Here is an 18,092-nt window from a genome sequence, read left to right as displayed (position 1 = left end):
AGTTTTATCAGTGAACAACAACCCTGCAGTTCATGTTGTGTCTTGATGGGCTTTTTATGTGGGTTGATTCATTCTTTTGAAAACACAGCAATATAAACAAAGATGTGAAAATAACTACACAGCTCACTATGAAAGGTTTTAAAAAGCAATCTTCATATAATGATAGTAATAATATTTAGTGAATACTGTATTTTGTAAATGTGGTCTTTAAGGAACACGTCACACTCCAGTGGTTGAATTGTGAATGGTCTCATCACCAAATCATATGTAAAAACTGTATCACATAACTGATCGTTGACTGAATATCTCTGCAGGGGCATTCATTACACAAACAGGCTACACAAATGTGCACTTTAGAAACACACTGAGACTGCACAAAAGCGCTCACATGTGTTTCAGCAGCAGTAATTTATGGCACCTGTTTCAATGACAGCAGATTTCTGTGTTGCGGAGACAAAAACTGCAAAGAAGCAAAACAAACACACAAAAGGAAAGAGACCACCTCATTTATCCAAGACGTGTTTTACAGTTTATTTCAATTCATTTTAAACTTCCGTTATTTTTTTTTTGTTTTTTGTCGTTGTTCTCAAACCAGGAAGCACTTTGTCGTAAAAGGAGAAAATAAAACGAACAATACTTCACCATATCCTTGCAGCCAATAAACATTTCATTAACAACATGATCACAAATACTCGGGTGTATTTAATTATTTTTATTATTTTCTCTTTTTTTAGTGTTTATTTTTTTGGATTTCATAAGATTGCAATATCCAAAATTTGTGTTTACTCCAACATTGGTTTCAGTTCAAGGTCTGTTTTTTATGTTTTGTCTTGTTTTTTTTCTGCCATGGTTCCACACATAACTGTGAAAAGGATAAAAAATCTTTAAAAAATATTTTATATCAGGTGAAGAGAAAAAAGAGGATGATCTTGCAAATGCATCTAAAAAAAACAAAGAAAACAACAAAATGAAAACAACCGATATAAAATTTAAAACACTGACATAAAGTGATGTGCAATATTATATCCACATTATCATTACTATCATATTCTCATTATTATTTCCTCATTATTACCATTGCCCCTACTACCCTACTACTATTACTCATTACTGACATCACGCTTACAATCATAAGAATGATAGGAATAATAATGAAAGTGACAGTAATGACGATTTAAAAAAATCTGTGAAAAAGTAAAGCAATTAAAATCATAGCATCAAATATCCTTTGGACCAAAGACAGAGGAGAGAACTGGGCAAACAAACAGACAAAGAAATGAGAGCAACTGGTGCGAGAGTGCGCCCCATTCACGTATTCCTCTCAGAAACAAACAAATCAAATGTTACACAGACACGTCTGAGGTGTTACAGCAACGTTTGCACCAGTGCTTCAACACCGCAGCTGAACGTGATGAGTAGATGTCACAGTTTGGGCCTCCCGTCCTGACTCCGCCTCCTCCTCCTCTTCTTCTTTAGGGCCCCAGCAGCTGCTGCAGGAGCAATGGTTTGAAAAAAAGGTGGCTCACGTCTGGGAGGGGGGGGGGGGGGGGTCGCGCTGAAAGATTATGTTGTGCTAACTCGACTGAGTTCATGTCTAATGGCTGTAAGGAGAGAGAAAAAAGTGTGTCATATTTGAGAGCTCTACATCATCAGTGTGGTTTATTTTTGCTTCCTGACAAAACTGATGTATACTGTCAGACACATGCAGCGCTACTGTGAGCAATAACCTGCACAAAAATAGCAAAACTGATACAATTCAAAACTCATATGTGCATTAATTTCATTTCTACCTTTTTAAATTAGTTTTTTAATTTGTTAAGCTTAAAATATTAGTACAGGTTACATTTCCCAACACATCTTCACCACTGGACACCTTTACACATCTTTGAGTAAATCTGATCATTTTCTACTCATCCTGTGTTGTTGCTCTTGCACAGCTACACTACAGACTTTAACACTTTAACATTGCCAAACAAAGTAAAACATAAAAAGTTACTTAGTGATTTTACTTACATCAATATATTTTTTGAATGTAATTATTCTGTGGGATATTTCACCATTGTTATTATTGTGAATACTTTGGCCTATTTGTGTACTGAATGCCATATGTAGTGGATTTTTAGATAGTTAAACTAACAGAAGAAGCTGCTCTCAGCTGCTCTTTTATTCCTAAAAACACAGAAGCCAGTGTTTATTCAATTACCATTATTATGTTGTATTTTTGCTAGGTTTTTATTACAATGCTTTATATGATATACAATGATATGGTACTTGTATAGAATTGTTTTTGGTATGTTAATGTATTGATAATCTGCTTATTAGTTTTAGTCTTAATTTTGTTTGTAATTCATGAGAAAAATGAAGAAGTTAATTAAGAAGTTGCAGAATAGATTCTGCTATACAGACACAAGAAGTTTTTTTTCTTTTTTGTTTACCACGGACACATCAAAGCTGTGAAAAAAAATTGCCGCAAAGTCTCCTGATACTAAAACTATTTTATTTTTCCTCTGTATCTTATTTTATTTTGTAAGTACAGTAGTAGTTCATAAGTAGTTTTGTAAGTACAGAATACGATTTCAGCTAATTTTTCCCCACTTAACTAAAATTAATTTTCTTTGCCTCCAGTTTAAATTTTCACTTAATCTTAGTATACTATAATAATCTTATAGCCAACATACCTTCAATCTGTCATGCATGTGTTCTTACATTGTACTTAGAAAACCTTTTAGTTAATCAACACTGTTATTGTCTACTGAGACTTTTATTATAACATTCTCTAGATATTATTTAATAAACGTGCTGATGTCACTAAATGTCAAATGTTAAATATTATGCATGTAGGCTATTTAAGAGTTGATGTGCAATTTAGCAATGTATATCCTCTTGGTGAGCAATGGTAAACTTATTGGGATAATATTAAACAGATTAGCACATAACGACAACAAAAATAGTACTAATAGTTATTATTATTATTATTATAATGTCTTAAAGGGATTCATCTTTTTCTTGTGCAAGTAACAAATTCAAATATTCATGATACTGCTTTTGTAGAGTTTGATGTTTTAAATCCATTTGTACTTTTCTGTGAATCTAGTGCAACCTAGTGGTTACACATGTGTATAACTATCAAACTCCCACAATTCCGCTGGATAGGCTTCCTTTTAAATATTCATTAACATGAATTAGGAGAGAGAAAATGATCCTCCTCAGGTTTTCAAGAGAAGATTAAACCAACCTACCATCGATGATTTCGTCCTTCACTTTGTGCAATTCACGAAACACCTCTTCCAATATTTCCTGTTGAAGCACAAACGGGTAACTCGTAAAACATCACCAATTGATTGCTTTACCGTGGAAACGAGCTTATACTTTTAACAAAATAGCAAAACATTTTGCTGGGTAATGCTTTCTTTACCTGTTTCATTCTATCGAGGTCTAACGAGTCTGTGTCGCCACCACTCCCCGCAGGTCGTGCTCTGCGTAACACAAAATAATTCTCTGTCACACTAGCTGTTACTGTATTGCTTCACAGTGACAAGCAGCGGGGATTCCCTTTCTCACCTCGACGCCATTGCCCTGTCTGCAGAGTTTGCTCGGTCCCAGGGCTTCTTTGCTCCGTCTAGACGACAAAGGAAAAAGATCAGATAAAAAAACGAGAGAGAAAAAAAGTCATACATGCATTTCTGGATTTATCATTGCTCTGAAATCCCATTTGCTATCAGGATTTTTAAAAACTTGTAATAGTTCTACTATCATGAGAAACGATGATACCACACCTAAATAAAACCAAAATAGCTCCGTGACAATAAAGTGATGTTAAACATGCTGTAATGATTTGTTAGTATCATGTCGATATCAGCACCGTGTTCAGCACCTTCAGTTCTGAAGGCAAAAGGAGATCAAACCCAGTACTGGTGTAACTAATGAAGTGGTGAGTGTCTATTTAAAAACAAAAAAAACTTAATTCCAAACTTCTGTACATGTTAAAAGTTATTTTTTTCTTTCTCTTAGAAATGTTTGTGGATCTGCTTCTAATATTTTTACTTTTCCATCCCACACCTTTTTCATGTGTTTCAAACGTGGTTTGTAACTGCGTTTAGTTAAAGGAGCTTGCAAAGAAAAGCGTCTGGACTTCTTTAAGTTGCTTGAAGACGTTTCACCTCTCATCCGAGAAGCTTCTTCACCTAGGCTCAGGCGATTAGAGGATCATCAGGGGGTCCTTTCGTCCCTCTGTGGGGGGACACTCCCACTAGGTTTAAATCTGGGACTCCCCACCATATGACCTTAGAACTGAAGAAGCTTCTCGGATGAGAGGTGAAACGTCTTCAAGCAACTTAACCCTGGAGAACCCATGGGGTCAGATCCGACCCCATTGGTTTACTAGGGAAACCATGGGGTCAAATTTGACCCCATGGTTTCTCCAGGGTCAAAGAAGTCCAGACGCTTTTCTTTGCAAGCTCCTTTGACTACAATGACCTGGATGACTGAGAACCTTCACAGACGTAACTGCGTTTAGTTTTCTCACCCGTTGCGTTCTGTCCACTCCGAGTGCTGGGCGACGGAGAATTTGGGTCATCCTAGAGAAGCACAATGAAATCGGTAAGCATCACTCACAATACCACAAATGCTATTATCCTCGTTAGCGAGCCAGCAGTTTGATGCAGAATATTCTGCAAATATCAGTCTCACCTGTGTGAAACCAGGCTTCTTTAATCTGATTTCCTTGTGATTAATGATTATTACTGAGCTTTTATCATCATTTCTCGATGTTTCCATCACAACACAAATGATAACAATGATCATTATCACCCTTATATAATCAGCATCAACATTATCCTGATCCCTGCCTAAACCGTTACCCTAATTATCACCGTAAATCACAGAGCGAGCAGTGCTCAGCTTCATGAATTGCAAACCATCTCCGTTTCGCACGCACTTACATTTTGGCTGTCCTCGGGCTTCTCTGAAGCTGCTTTCCTTCTGGAGGAAAGAAGAAGCCTCAAGTGAGAAAAAGGAATTTCATTGAAATTCCAGAATGAACTAAACAAAAAACTAAAGATTTCAGTGACCAGTTGTATCTAATATAGCAACAGTATGTGAGAGAAAAAGACCTTCGGCCTGTATTGATCTGACCTTCGTGCCAACAGAGCATTCATCTCCTCCATCAGTCCTCCACTCCCCCCACTTGTTCGGTTAGCTTCATTTTTGGCACCTGAAGAGCTGTCATCAGGCTGAAGAAAGCAGAGGAAAAAAACGACAACTGTGGGTTACTCCCTGCTATGTGCAAATCATGAACATTTTAAAGTATGTCAGTCAAATCTGAAGGAGATAATCCAGCTATATCCCGCATGGTTTACAGAAATTTCACCCAAACATCATAAAGTGTTGCCTCACTCTTTGAACACGGCGTAGTTTGGCTCCAGCAATCATAGCTGCAAGACCTGTCGGCGCAGAGGTCTCATCCCCGTGGCTTCCTCCGCCTAAGGGCAGTGGAGGAGGGAGAGGAGGTTGCGGCGCCCCTGCTGACGGTGGCGGCGGGCCTGGCGGTGGTGGAGGAGGAGGTGGGCCGCCCATGATCACCGGTGGAGGTACTACTGGTGGGGCAACGGAGAGCACAGCAGGATGGCCTTGGAAAGGAGAACCTAGAGGAAAAGTGCAGCGAGTGATTGAAACTCAGTCGCTTTGTGCAATATTTATCCGCACTTACACCTGTGTGGGTTCAGATGCACTTAGGCGAAGACGCGGACCATTTTTAAATTGAATGAAAGAACTATTTTTACCAGCTGAAATTTAGCTGACCTGTGCACTTCGTGTGAGTACCTGAGTTGGAGGACCGTCGCTCCCGCTCCATGTGCGCCTGCATCTGCTGCTGCTGTTGCTCCATCATTTGCCTGCAGAGACAAGAAGGATCACAGCTGCTCACTTAATATCAAACATGTCAAATCTTGTCCTAAAATCTGACAATTTACCCACCTACAGGAAAAGTTCAGAAAACCATCGCACAGTAATAGACAGAGAAATGTCCACTTGCCTCAAAGATGCGCTAGGATCGGCATTAGGTTTTGATTTCAAATGTTCCAACTGCTTGATCCAATATTTATCAGATATTAAAGCTCCACACGTTCTTTTGGGATATTTCTTCTTAAGTCATAATCATCGTTTGTGTCAGGTAGTTTCTGTCACAGCCCCTGGGTTTGGAGTTTGGTATTCTTCTATAACATTTAGATTATGGGATGGGTTCTACTATAGTTTCTTTTTTTAAAATTTATTTATAGTTTAGTTTCATGTTTGTTTCATTATCATTCCAGGATTTTGAGTTCCTATTAAGTTTTGTATTCTCATCTACATAATATGCATTTTCTTGTTGGTTTCTATATGATGATGTTTAGTTTTTAAGGATACTTGGTGTTTAGCTATTGTTAAACTGGAAAGGTAGTTTCTGTTAGCGTTTAGAGTTTGTTGCTTATATCTGATTCCCTGTATTTTGGTTTATTTCTCCCACCACCCCCAGTATTGCTGTGTGTGTGTGTATGAGTTAGTTAGTGGCTCAGTATTTAGTTAGTTTCTTCCTGGTTTACTTTGTTAGTTTGTGTCTCTTTTACTTCTCATGTGTAATTACCTTGATTGGTTCCAGCCGTGTCTCATTAACCTGATGTGTCCGCTTCCTATGATTACATAATGTGTGTATAAATAGTCCTTCCCTGCCATTGAGTCTTTGTTAGTGTCTGTCTGTTTTCATTTGGTAACTCTGGGCATAGGAAACAGTGCGTGGCCCAGGTGAGCTCTTTGGAATCACATCGGAAATGAGGCAAAACAACACAAAAAATAGTGTAATTATTTGAAACATGTTTTTCTTTGGAGTTTTAACTAAAAGTCACTACCTTAATTGCTGTTGTTTAGTATAAAGTCTAATGAGACCACTGTACGAACTGCACTCAAGCTCTAGCAGATGGTGAGTTTTTCTCACATGCTGTCACCGTGAGTCAGAGGTTTGAATTCACATCCCAACATGGTAACACTTAACAAAGATGGACACAAAAACCTGCTTGCTTACTAAAAAAATCGACTCAGAAATACCTGATTTCACAAATAATCCCCCAATAACTTAATTGCGCTGCACTTTCCAGAGGAACAAATGAATTACTACTAAGCATTCACTTTATTTGAGGTAATAGCGAGGTAATGAGGATCCACTGAGATCTGCTTAATAAGACACATGAATGGCTTTGTATTAGTTATTAATTAATGACTCATAAAGAAAGTGAAGAGCTATATTATATTGACAGATAATTATTAAATAATTATTACCCAATGAGCCAGAATTATCTTCCAGCTGGGTCTACTGTACAGCCCTTGATTAGGGCTAATTATGAAGGTGCTGATGAATGCCTCCTGAACTATCAGATCATTCCTGATTTGTTCTTCACCTGCGTTTTAGTAAGTAAACAAGTTTTTGTGTCTTATATCATGCAGTGTGCCCATCTCCTGCTCCTCATTCATCCAAGCCAACATCACTTTTCTCCTCGATCTTTATCCCACCTATCTCATTACATCTCTGTCTTTGATTTGAGGAGATATGCGATGTGACATCTGAGGCAGCAACCTGTCTGATGTGACAGCAGCGTGCGCACAGCAGGAGCAGAGGTGCTTAGTAAACAACGGTTCTCTGAAATTAATTTGCTTCCGCTGACCAGGACGCAAACGCACGCAATCTCCCCTCACAATCGCAGACATAATCCTTTGTGGCAGAGGAACAGTTCATCCGACATGGGGATCAGACAGAGCCATAATTCCCTTCATATTTGTTCTCTTAAGTACTGGCATTCGGCATTTAGATGAACCAGCAGGCGGAGCTGAAATAAGTTTAAAAACAGCAACAAAGACCTCGTTGTGTCCGAGTCCGTCTCTGAAGTGGAGAGAGGAACAGCAGGCGCAGTGGAAGAAAGGCAAGCCACAGTGTAAACCGTGGAAATGGCCTTAAGGGTCATTTTGAATACTGCTTATCCACTACTTTGTATATTTTAATCTGCCACTATGATTTAGAAAACAGGGACTACTTGTGTTTTAGCCATTACTGTAAAACTTTCAGTCTTTATCATTGTGACCCACTGGAAGGTAGGAGGGATACAGAGGACAGTAAGAGGAGGGGAGGGATGAGTTTTGCTTCAGTTCACAAGAGCCTGTGATCCTTCACTAAAAATATTCTTCTCATGGATGACAAGATACTAATTTTCTCCCACTTTTTTGGCACCACAGTTCATTCAGATCATTTTTCTGATTGCAAAAGCTGCCAGACAAGGTGGGCTTAAAAATAAACAAATAAATAATCTGCTAACAGGGGTTCATGTTACATAGACTGCCTTGCAAAGAAGGAGAAAACGTCTTTTTTAAATGATACCTTGCTCTCTGAGCTTCTATCTCATCTGAAGTCGGTCCATTCTGGACTTGGCGCTGGAGAGCTGGACCTAAAGATGCAAATGAAAACAGAAAGAAAGAAAAAGACACAAATAGAGTGAAGTTGACCTTAATGTTTCATTATCAGCACTATTATGTCAGTTAAAATTAGTGCCAGTCAAGATAATTAACTATAAAATCACAAGGAACGTAACAGCGACTGATCATTATGTTGTCTCATTTCCATAATAAGTAATGTGCAGTGAAAAGCATGATAATCCCCGACTTCATGTAAATGAGCTTAAACTCATTCATGCACTTTTACTGTTGAAGGGGAGCAGAAGATGTCCTGCTGCAACGCTGTCCTTCTGTTTACTCCTGCGCTCTTTTAGAGACAAGTCATTTGATTCGTAATGCTGCAGTGAGGCGACATCTGAGAGCGGCCTTCTCTTAAATTTTTAAATTCACACAAATGTCAATATGAGCACAAACACATGCAAGCGCACAAACAAATGTCAGCCAGAGCCCCACGAGTACTTCTGGGGTGAAATACAACTTGCCGACGGGTTTATGAATCACCAAAACTAGAAACAGAGCGGCTGAGCGGCTGAGCGAGGTCTGGAGAGTGTCTGAGCTGCTCTTTCTAAACAGATGAACCTAACTGAGAACAGAGGAAATTCTGTCAGCTGTGGTTACAAACTCAGTAAAAACAAACCATTGTGGCATCTCCTTTGGTGGATGAGGCTCAAAATCAAATATACTGTATGTGAGAGTCATTATTGTCTGAGCTACAAGGCTTTTGGTATCTAATCCTTTTACTACCATAAGTGAGATCTGCAGATAGAGCCAGAAAGGAAATGCAATTAATTGAACACATGATAAGACTTCAACTTGGGGTTTACAATTAAATCAGATGTCAATGTCAAGGATGTTCTCATGACTGAATTCCTCTGGATTAAGGAAGTAAGTAAGGAGGAATCTTGTGGTGTTTTTTGGTTACTTTTTGGTTGATTTATGATCACTTCCCTTTAAATCTAATCAAGAGTTGTAAAAGTGTTTGAAATAGGCATAAAACTCTATAGACCATGTTCCCTTTTGTCTACGTAAAGATGTCCCTTACATAACAGTTTTATGGCTCTACATAGTCAGCCTGTTTTCAGGGTCACTGCTCACTGACGATTCTCTCCACTGCTCACACCTCTAATGGAATAGACTCTGGCTGATGGTGCTAATGGCTGCTATTGATCAAGTAACAGAAACCCAAAAATACAACGATGGCAAAAGCTTTGAGTCATGGCTGCTATCAGACACCTGTCCTACACACATGCATGGTGTTTCATCTTAGATCCTAATGTTATATTTTTAGAATCCAGGTTTTGTCCAGAACAGGTTTAGACCCAACAAAATTTAATTTACTAATAAATGCCCGTGCATGCTTGGCCTGTTTGTGGTGTTGCATGTGAAATTAAAATGCATTTTTATCACGTGTCATATAAGCAAACAATGTAAACAATTTTAGCCCAATGCTAAGTGGCTGATGGGCAACCTGACGGCATCATAATATATACCTGAAGTTTTAAAGCTATAAGTGAGATGTTACTGTAATGATATAAAAATCATATGGTGCTTCTATAAGGTGTTACAGGTTCATAAATGCTAAAAACAGGTTACTTTAGCTGACTGCTATGTAGTTGCTAGGCAACATGAAGACATCACAATATCTGATGTAGATAAGAACCTTCAGGGAAGGAGCTGGCAGACAACCAAACCAGCACACAGACAGAGCTTTATGTGTATTATAGTGACCTGCTGAACTCCTTTCGATGTCCTCTAAAAGAGAGGCCAGCTGCCCTTCAGATGCAGTTCATTTCTGCGATCTCGTTCTTTTGGTCACTACCCAGAGTTAATGACCATAGGTAAGGGTAGGGACGTAGATCAATATGTAAATCGAGAGCTTTGGACCTTTACAGCATTGAATTGAACTGAACCTCAAACCAGCAGTTTTTGGTTGACAAATTGGCAAATGGCCTGTATTTATATAGCGCTTTACTAGTCCCTAAGGACCCCAAAGCGCTTTACATATCCAGTCATCCACCCATTCACACACACATTCATACACTGGTGATGATGACACTGAGAACATACAATAATCCAAGAATAAAACTAAAATACATAAAAAACTGGGTTGTGGGCCAAGTGCCATGACACTATCACTGCAAAAGTAAAATGTTGATTTCAGAATGTATTGAAGAGAAAAACGACCCTATCGACTGATAGAGGATAGAGGACTCAAAAGAGATGTTTAGTTGGATTTATTTCTACTAGATGAGTGAGTAACAGAGCCTGCCAAGTTCAATTCAATTCAATTTTATTTATACAGCAGCAAATCACAACAACAGTTGCCTTAATGTGCTTTATATTGTAACGCAAAGACCCTACATACAGAAAAAACCCAACAATCAGACAACACCCTGTGAGCAAGCACTTGGTGACAGTGGGAAGGAAAACCCCCTTTTAACAGGAAGAAACCTCCAGCAGAACCAGGTTTAGGGAGGGGTTACTAACACAAAAGCTATTCTACATGTTTGAAAAAGGCCACGCTCTACAACAGAGTATTGCACTGCTTTAACTGGTTTAAATATTCCAATATATGTTCCATTTGAGTTTGTTTACCCTATTCAGCTAATGATTCCTGACTGACTCTGCCATTTACTGGATTATAATAACACAATAATAGCCATTAACACACAAAAACTACACACACAACCTCAAAATCAGAATTGTCATGCAGATGTTTGCACACACAGTTTTTTTTACCTACACGACATGCTGAAGAAGAGAAACCGGCTGCAGCAAACACAGAGGCACTGACAGACCCACTCCCTCCTAACCATCTCTTGCCTTCAGCTCCTCTTCCTCTCCCTCCTCCTTTTCTTCTCCATTCATCATCTCCCTCACTATCTCTCTCTCTCTCACACACCTCACCTGCCTGCCTTTCCCTCCTCCTCCCATCCTACCTCACCAACAGTATCATCTGTCATCTTCTTGAAACTAACACCAGGAGCGGCAGCAGCACAGCGAGAATATCTGCTTAATGTTTCAAAAGGTCGACTTTGTCTCTAGGCTACACAGCCTAGTGCTGCTTAGCCACACAAATATTACAGCGAGATGATCCACGTGCACTCCAGGTTTACATCAAGGCTCAAACATGTGGGGGGCGGGGATAAAGAGTTACTAAGTAACAAAAGTGTTTTTTTGTCACATAAGTAACAAAAGTTTATTCTTTAGTTGGTGTTTGGGTGTCATGTGACAAGATAGCAAATGGCCAGAACAACAACAGTGCCAGTGCCCTCTGTAAGCAGTTGCGTCCCCACCTGCCACCAGAACATCGTCAGCACTTCCCAGCATTGATTTGCTAAGTCTCTGAAGGTCTAGTGGATGAGTGCAAAACCATCCTCCAGTGATTCCCTTTAATCAATAGTTGATCAATCAATAGTTTCATATCATACAAGGATTTCTCTGGTGGGCCTGAGAGGTCAGTGACCCCCAAAGTTTACAGTGTTAATGCAGGTGTTCAGTTGGGTGGCTGGATGCTGACCACAGCATATGACTCGCATCCTTTTCTGTATGTCTTCCTGGAATAGACGACTCCTATTTATAGAGAGTCGAGAGTTTAAATATTCCCTTTATTTTGTCACCTGTCAGGTCTTACATGTAGGTCTTAAAAATGGCTTATTTTGGCTAATACCATTTTATGAAATGTTAAACAATCATATTTTTGTTTTATTCCATTAATGACCTATCTTACTTCCAAAATATGAGTTCATTTGGCACTTTTGGTTATCACTTTTACACAGTGATCACTTTTTACAAGTGACAGGTTACATCTTTCTGTAAAACCCAGAGAAAATAGGCCTTCAAAGCAATAAGAATAAACAGTGCTCGGCTGTTTCATATGTTCCTTTTTGATCCTCTCCTCAGTTTTATATCCTACATCATGTAATATTTCCTCTCTAAAGGTGAAAGCAATTTTAAGGACAAAAGGTCAGGTTTTGACTTCCTTACCACTAGAGGGTGTTAGGCACAAGCAAGGAACACCCATGTTCTGGTTTCAGCTTTACAAAGTGTGAACGTGTCTTATGTAATCAGCTGGAGAGCATGGATATGCAAAAATCAGGTCCTGTGCCATGCTGAGAAATAAAAATAGGAAACAACATACCGGAATAAACTAATTTCCTAATTCTCCCCCTTGATCACGCACTTGTGCGTAAATATAAAAGTTGATCTGTGTGTGTTATGATACAACCTTTGTGAGCGCTGTATCATGGCAAGCTGGTAGCACTGAGATGCTATCAGTCTCTCTATCTGTTAGATGTGCACATGCTTCCCCAACATGTTTGTGCACTTGCGTTTGGCTGCTGTCACTCGAGCCTCTTTGTTCCCCATCCCATGTTATTAGGCAGATGAAAAGATCTGCTCTCTAGAACGGGGCCCGAGGGAGATCTTCTCAATGACTCACTCTAATTAAGAGGCTGGAGGGGACTGGAGGGGGAAGCACGCCGCCGCCGCTGCTGCTGCTGGAGTAATAACTGGCAAGCTGTGACAGTCACTCTGCCTCTCAGTTTACATTTGTCTGTCTCTCTTCTCACACACATATACACAGAACTCTGGAGGATTGAGGTTGCCTGTCTTGTATGTATACTCGCTGCTGAAGTCTTTAAATAGAACCTTTTGCAGACGTTTTGGCTTACAGCAGGAAAAACACAGATGGAACCAATAACACTGACGACAGCTCTGTTTCCACTGATGTGTCCCAGCAAGCCCTGGTGGGGATCACAATGAAATGCAGCTTATATTAATTAAATAATTACATTTGTGTCTGTCTGCATGTCAGATAGCTCTATCTTTGATCTATAATAGATTAAAGAATTAATCTTATTGCTAAGCCCCCAGTGAAGTGATGTCATGACAGATTGATGTGGTGATGTTAGAGTCTCTATTGCCCCTTGAAAGACACTGAGAAAGTTTTCAGTGTGACAAATATTTTATCAATGCTCCAAGTGACTAATTTAGGCTCAGCCCCAAACTTATAAACAGTGCAGCTGCATTCCAACCAAAACTATCAATGAGCCACGGGGTCAGCTTCATGATCGCTAATATGCAAACTGTCGTTTCTCCTGCTGAAGACTCTGCATCCAGATGAACAGAGTCAACCTTCTGTGATATCCAGACAACTTCAAGTATGGCTACTATTTTTAGATCACTTCCCGCAGGAAACCTTTCCTGCCTCTTCTGTAATTTCACCATGAGTCTCAGACCTGCACATCTTTTATTTCAGCTTGACTGAACTGTCCGTTGCTGAGTCTACGGTTGTTAGGTCTGTGCTATATCGCATTCTCTGCAATGATACAGGTGGAAATTTCTATGTGAAATAAAAATATACTGCAATATCCGAAGTGCCGAAGTGTATCTGAGAGCTCGGATGACAATTTATTACATAAAAGGGAGCTACTTCAACAACTTCCAATGAATCGCAGTGCTCTGCAAAATATTTCAGGGAAATCTGTTAAAGATGGAAATGGAAAGAGTGTTTCAGCACACGAGGCAAAAACACCCAGAATGCAAGGAGGGTACAAAGGAGGAGATAATAGGATCAGCTGATGATATGTGACCAAGTGAATACAGGGTCAGTATTGCCAATACCGATACTACTTTCAACCTATAAAGGCAGCTTATATAAGAGGAAAGCAGCTTCTCATTTAATGACCACTATATCAGTGTGACTTTTAATTTCAAAAATAATTAGCTAACACAACAAAACACACCTTTGAACTTTTAATGTATTTTGAAACTGGGTTTGTAGGAGACCTGGAATCACTTCAGGCCAGTTTCTGTTGTTTAAATGTGCTTTAGGCAATAAATAAAAGTGAATACAAAAAGGGGCATGTTTGAGGTATATTTTTTAATTTCATGAAAAAACAATTTATTTAACACAGTTGAGTGGGCTACATACTGAACTTAGAGGATAGATACAAAGTATCAATACTTGCTTTTCTATCAATGTGATAGAAAAGCAAGGCGTGGCAGTAAAGACCACACTTCAATGCTTTTCAGCATACTTCTTTCTTTATTCTCAGTTGCTTGTTTCTTACGGTTCCCGGCTGCAGCTTTTCAGTTCGCAGCCACATGTAATGGAAAAACATTCATTCAGGACCCATTTCACTCTTATATGCAGGGGAGGCGTGATGAGCTGATGCACCTCAGGTGTGTCAGCCTCCACCTCAGCCGCGCCACAAACCACGCCCGCCAAACAAGGCTTTAAGCAGCTGATTAAAAAGCCCAACCCAATCATACAGGCTCCTGAAGAGTTACAAGGTTAACTTTAGTTATTATTATTGTTAAAGTGTTAAGCAGTCATTTTACACTTTTACTTTGAAATTTCAAGGGTAAACACAACCTAGGCTACTTTTGTGTTCACATTTCAATAGATTCACACTTAAAATAAGGAAATATGCAGCAACTTAGTGAAAAAGTTGCTCTTTTTAAAATTACTACAAACATCAATAAAGCATTCAGTATTTCTTTCCTATATCTTCTGAAATGTCACACATTTTCTTGAAATATTGTGATATGACTTTGCCACTATATCGCCCACTCTTATGGGCTATGATCCAGCAGCTTTCAGCAGTTAAGCAGCCCACTGTTCAGAGCTACACTCTGAATTTTGCTTGACACTAATTTGCATCACACTATCACTCTACACGTGTACATAAAGAATGTAAGGGAGTGGTTATCATCTCTGCTGGTTCATGGAAAGTTCAGAGAGAGCTAATCTCACATACCCATGATGACATGACATTTGAACCCATTTTAACCATTTTGCCCGCCGTGTTAAGTCACACATGTTCAGCCCAGTTTTGTGAATTAAAAGTGCCGAGTGCTTATCTGAGAGAAATAAAGTGGAGCTAACTATCGAGTAATAAAATGAAATAAGAAGACATCCTCCATTTCTCAAGTGTGTGTGCATGTGTGCGTCTTGTACTGTGGGAAAACGCACCTCCATCCTGAGCACTGAGGACATTGAGGGCAAAGAGCATAGCATTGGAGAAGGTGGTGGCCTCCTCCTTGCTGGCGAAGTTGAGGCCATAGACCTGCCTGGCGTCCCTCCACTGGTGGAAGGTTGGTGTGGCCTGGTTGTACTTGAGACCCTTCACTATTGAGTAGTTGATGACCACCTTTGAAGGACAAGAGGAGAATGCAGGAAAGGCAGTCATCAGTTAGGAAAAAACTGGAAAGTATTTCGCTTTTATCGGAGAGTTTTTATTTTTCAAGGTTATTTCTCTCTTCTTTTTTTTTTTATCTGAAAAATGATTTAAATCCACAGATGGCAGCGCGCCCATAGACATACAACACGGTCATAACTTGCATTGTTTGGAAGGATTTGTGGATTCTGAATGCGCTGTGTTTTGCGCCACTGTAAAGATAAAACATTTTTGTGTCTGAGAGCAGCACAGCTTGTAATAGTCATTGTGTTTCTCATTTTTATGTTGCTTACATCATGAGCTGTAACTTAGAAGAAACACAGCTGTGAAAAAATGCTGTCGTTTATATCTTGTTTTTCCACAGCTACCCACTGACATCTACTTAACTCTTCGAGCTCTGGGCAATTCTTTTGAGTTTAATTCCAAAATTCACAGTAACAGTAACATCTGAAGAGAAGACATCTGTATCGTGTTCTCTTTAATACTTAGTCCCTGCTGTGTGATTTTATATCCAACTGAGTGAGTTTATTCGATTAAGTTTTATTTCTATAGCGCAAAATCACAGCGACAACTGCCTTAAGGCACTTTATATTGTAAAGTCTCAACCCTAAAAAAATACAAAGAAAATAAAGAAAACCCCAACTATCATATGACCCCCAATGAGCACGTGCTTTGGCAACAGTGGAAAAGAAAAACTCCCTTTTAACAGGAAGAAACCTCCAGCAGAACCAGGCTCAGGGAGGGGCAGCCAGTTGGGAGCGTGGGGAAGAATACGGCACAAAGACGTGCTGTGGAAGAGAGCCAGAGATTAATAATAACTAATAATTAAATGCAGAGAGGTGTATAAACACACAGCGAGGGCAAAAGGTGTATTGTTTGTCGTGTTATTTCCTGTTTTATTTTGTAGGTTATTTCCTCAGGTGTTTTTATTTCCTTCACTAGTTTGTCATCTTAGTTTGCTTCATTCAGCTCAAAACAGTGACCACTCTGGTCTGACCTGCGGCATCAACAACACATTTCACCCAGAGAACCGCCATTTTTTTTTCCTCTTTCCTCTTCCTGATCATTCACTGTGAACTAGAGATAATTGTCAGAGTAAATCAGCCGTTTCTGAAATACACAGACCAGCCCATCTGGCACCAATAGCCATGTCATATTCAGAATCACTTAAATTACCTTTCGTCACCATTATGTTGCACACTGATTCAGTTTGAACTTCAGCAGTCAAAGTCTTAGTGTCTTAATGCAATCAGCTGGCTGGCGTAGGTTCTGTTAGTTAACCTTTTTTTAAATGAGTTGTTTAATATTTAACTTTTGAAATGATACTTGATAGCCCTGCAAAAGCCTGACAACCTGTCCAGGGTATACCCCAGCCTCTCGTCCTATGGCAGCTGGTTTAGGCTCCGATCCTCCAGATTCCACCACCCCCCAAAAAAGAAAAAGTTATCCCTTTGGCTATTTAATCTCCATTTTCATTTTCTGAATCTTTGTAGGTTTTCTGCCACTTTCAGACATCTTTGTAGTTGTCAGTTTTTGATTACTGCTGTGCTTGATAACCCCGCTGTTTACATGTGTTCCGCGTCTTATCGCCAAACACGTCTGCGGCGGTGCAAAAGAGCCGAGTGCTAATGAGCTGTTGCCGTTGGAGAGGCTGACAGATGGTGAAGAAGATTTCACTCAAGTCACAGCGGAGGCGGGTGAGCTTTAAGATTTCACGAGGTTTGAAGCACGCACACACACAGACTTTGACTGAAGAAATTTTTAAGACTTCATTGGTTCACTCACTCTCCTTCAGTATAGTCAAGTCACAATCCAGACTATTTGCAATCCTCCCACAGCAACAAGTTTACCTCCAGCATCTGCACTTCTTACCTGCTGGTCCTGCAGTTTGACTCCCACCACTCTGAAGGTATTGTTGGCAGTGTTGTGGTAGATGTTGATGCGGCTGAATCCCTGCTGGCCAGGCTTGATGGGCACCCACTTCTTGCTGGTGTCATCGTAGACCATGACAGAGGCCCGCGCCTGGCAGATACTCTGCTCACTGGAGGAGACATTAAAACAAAGAAGAGAGAAACAGGGTGAGTTGGTCATATGTGGGGAGCAGAGAGTTTATCAGCTCCAGAGTTAATCCCAAAGCAGCTTCGCCCCTCTTTCTCTTCTTTCTAGTTTGTGGTGTCATTGCTTTAGCTTGTGACTGGACGTAGACATTTCCCTTCTTAACCCCTCTAATCTAGATATCAGAAACCACTAAAAATCAGAGCAAAAACATCTATCATAAACTGCCACCATCAGACAGAGACGTTATAAAACAATAACTAGAAGTATTTGATGTGTGCAACATCCTCAATCACATCCAAAAACCGGCAATAAATATTATATATACACCCATAAAATAATTAATTCTGTAATAAACATGTAATAAAAACACTCTTGCCT

At 39.7% G+C, this 18,092-nt stretch overlaps 1 protein-coding gene across 3 annotated transcripts in view; it reads right to left on the bottom strand.

The window, feature by feature from the left end:
* Positions 1 to 487: 487 nt before the first annotated feature.
* evlb (Enah/Vasp-like b) overlaps positions 488 to 18,092 on the bottom strand; it is a 49,476-nt gene continuing 31,871 nt past the window's right edge. The window contains exons 2-13 of one of the 3 annotated variants that reach the window (XM_086263630.1): positions 17,529 to 17,697; positions 15,452 to 15,629; positions 8,399 to 8,465; positions 5,821 to 5,891; positions 5,395 to 5,642; positions 5,134 to 5,231; positions 4,941 to 4,980; positions 4,526 to 4,577; positions 3,562 to 3,619; positions 3,416 to 3,476; positions 3,240 to 3,297; positions 488 to 1,601 (exon numbers count right to left, since the gene is read on the bottom strand). In XM_086263630.1, the coding sequence (XP_086119756.1) occupies positions 1,564 to 1,601; positions 3,240 to 3,297; positions 3,416 to 3,476; positions 3,562 to 3,619; positions 4,526 to 4,577; positions 4,941 to 4,980; positions 5,134 to 5,231; positions 5,395 to 5,642; positions 5,821 to 5,891; positions 8,399 to 8,465; positions 15,452 to 15,629; positions 17,529 to 17,697 (1,138 nt within the window). In that variant the 3' untranslated portion in view covers positions 488 to 1,563. The remainder of the gene's footprint in view (positions 1,602 to 3,239; positions 3,298 to 3,415; positions 3,477 to 3,561; positions 3,620 to 4,525; positions 4,578 to 4,940; positions 4,981 to 5,133; positions 5,232 to 5,394; positions 5,643 to 5,820; positions 5,892 to 8,398; positions 8,466 to 15,451; positions 15,630 to 17,528; positions 17,698 to 18,092) is intronic. The other 2 variants (XM_086263631.1, XM_086263632.1) reach the window with 2 other exon arrangements.

Source organism: Aulonocara sp. 'chitande type north' Nkhata Bay, linkage group LG15, assembly GCF_057382095.1.
Source record: "Aulonocara sp. 'chitande type north' Nkhata Bay isolate Kocher_YH1m ecotype deep benthic linkage group LG15, A_spYH_male_GT1.1, whole genome shotgun sequence".
Taxonomy (NCBI): domain Eukaryota; kingdom Metazoa; phylum Chordata; class Actinopteri; order Cichliformes; family Cichlidae; genus Aulonocara; species Aulonocara sp. 'chitande type north' Nkhata Bay.
This window is presented reverse-complemented; position numbering and strand designations above follow the sequence as displayed.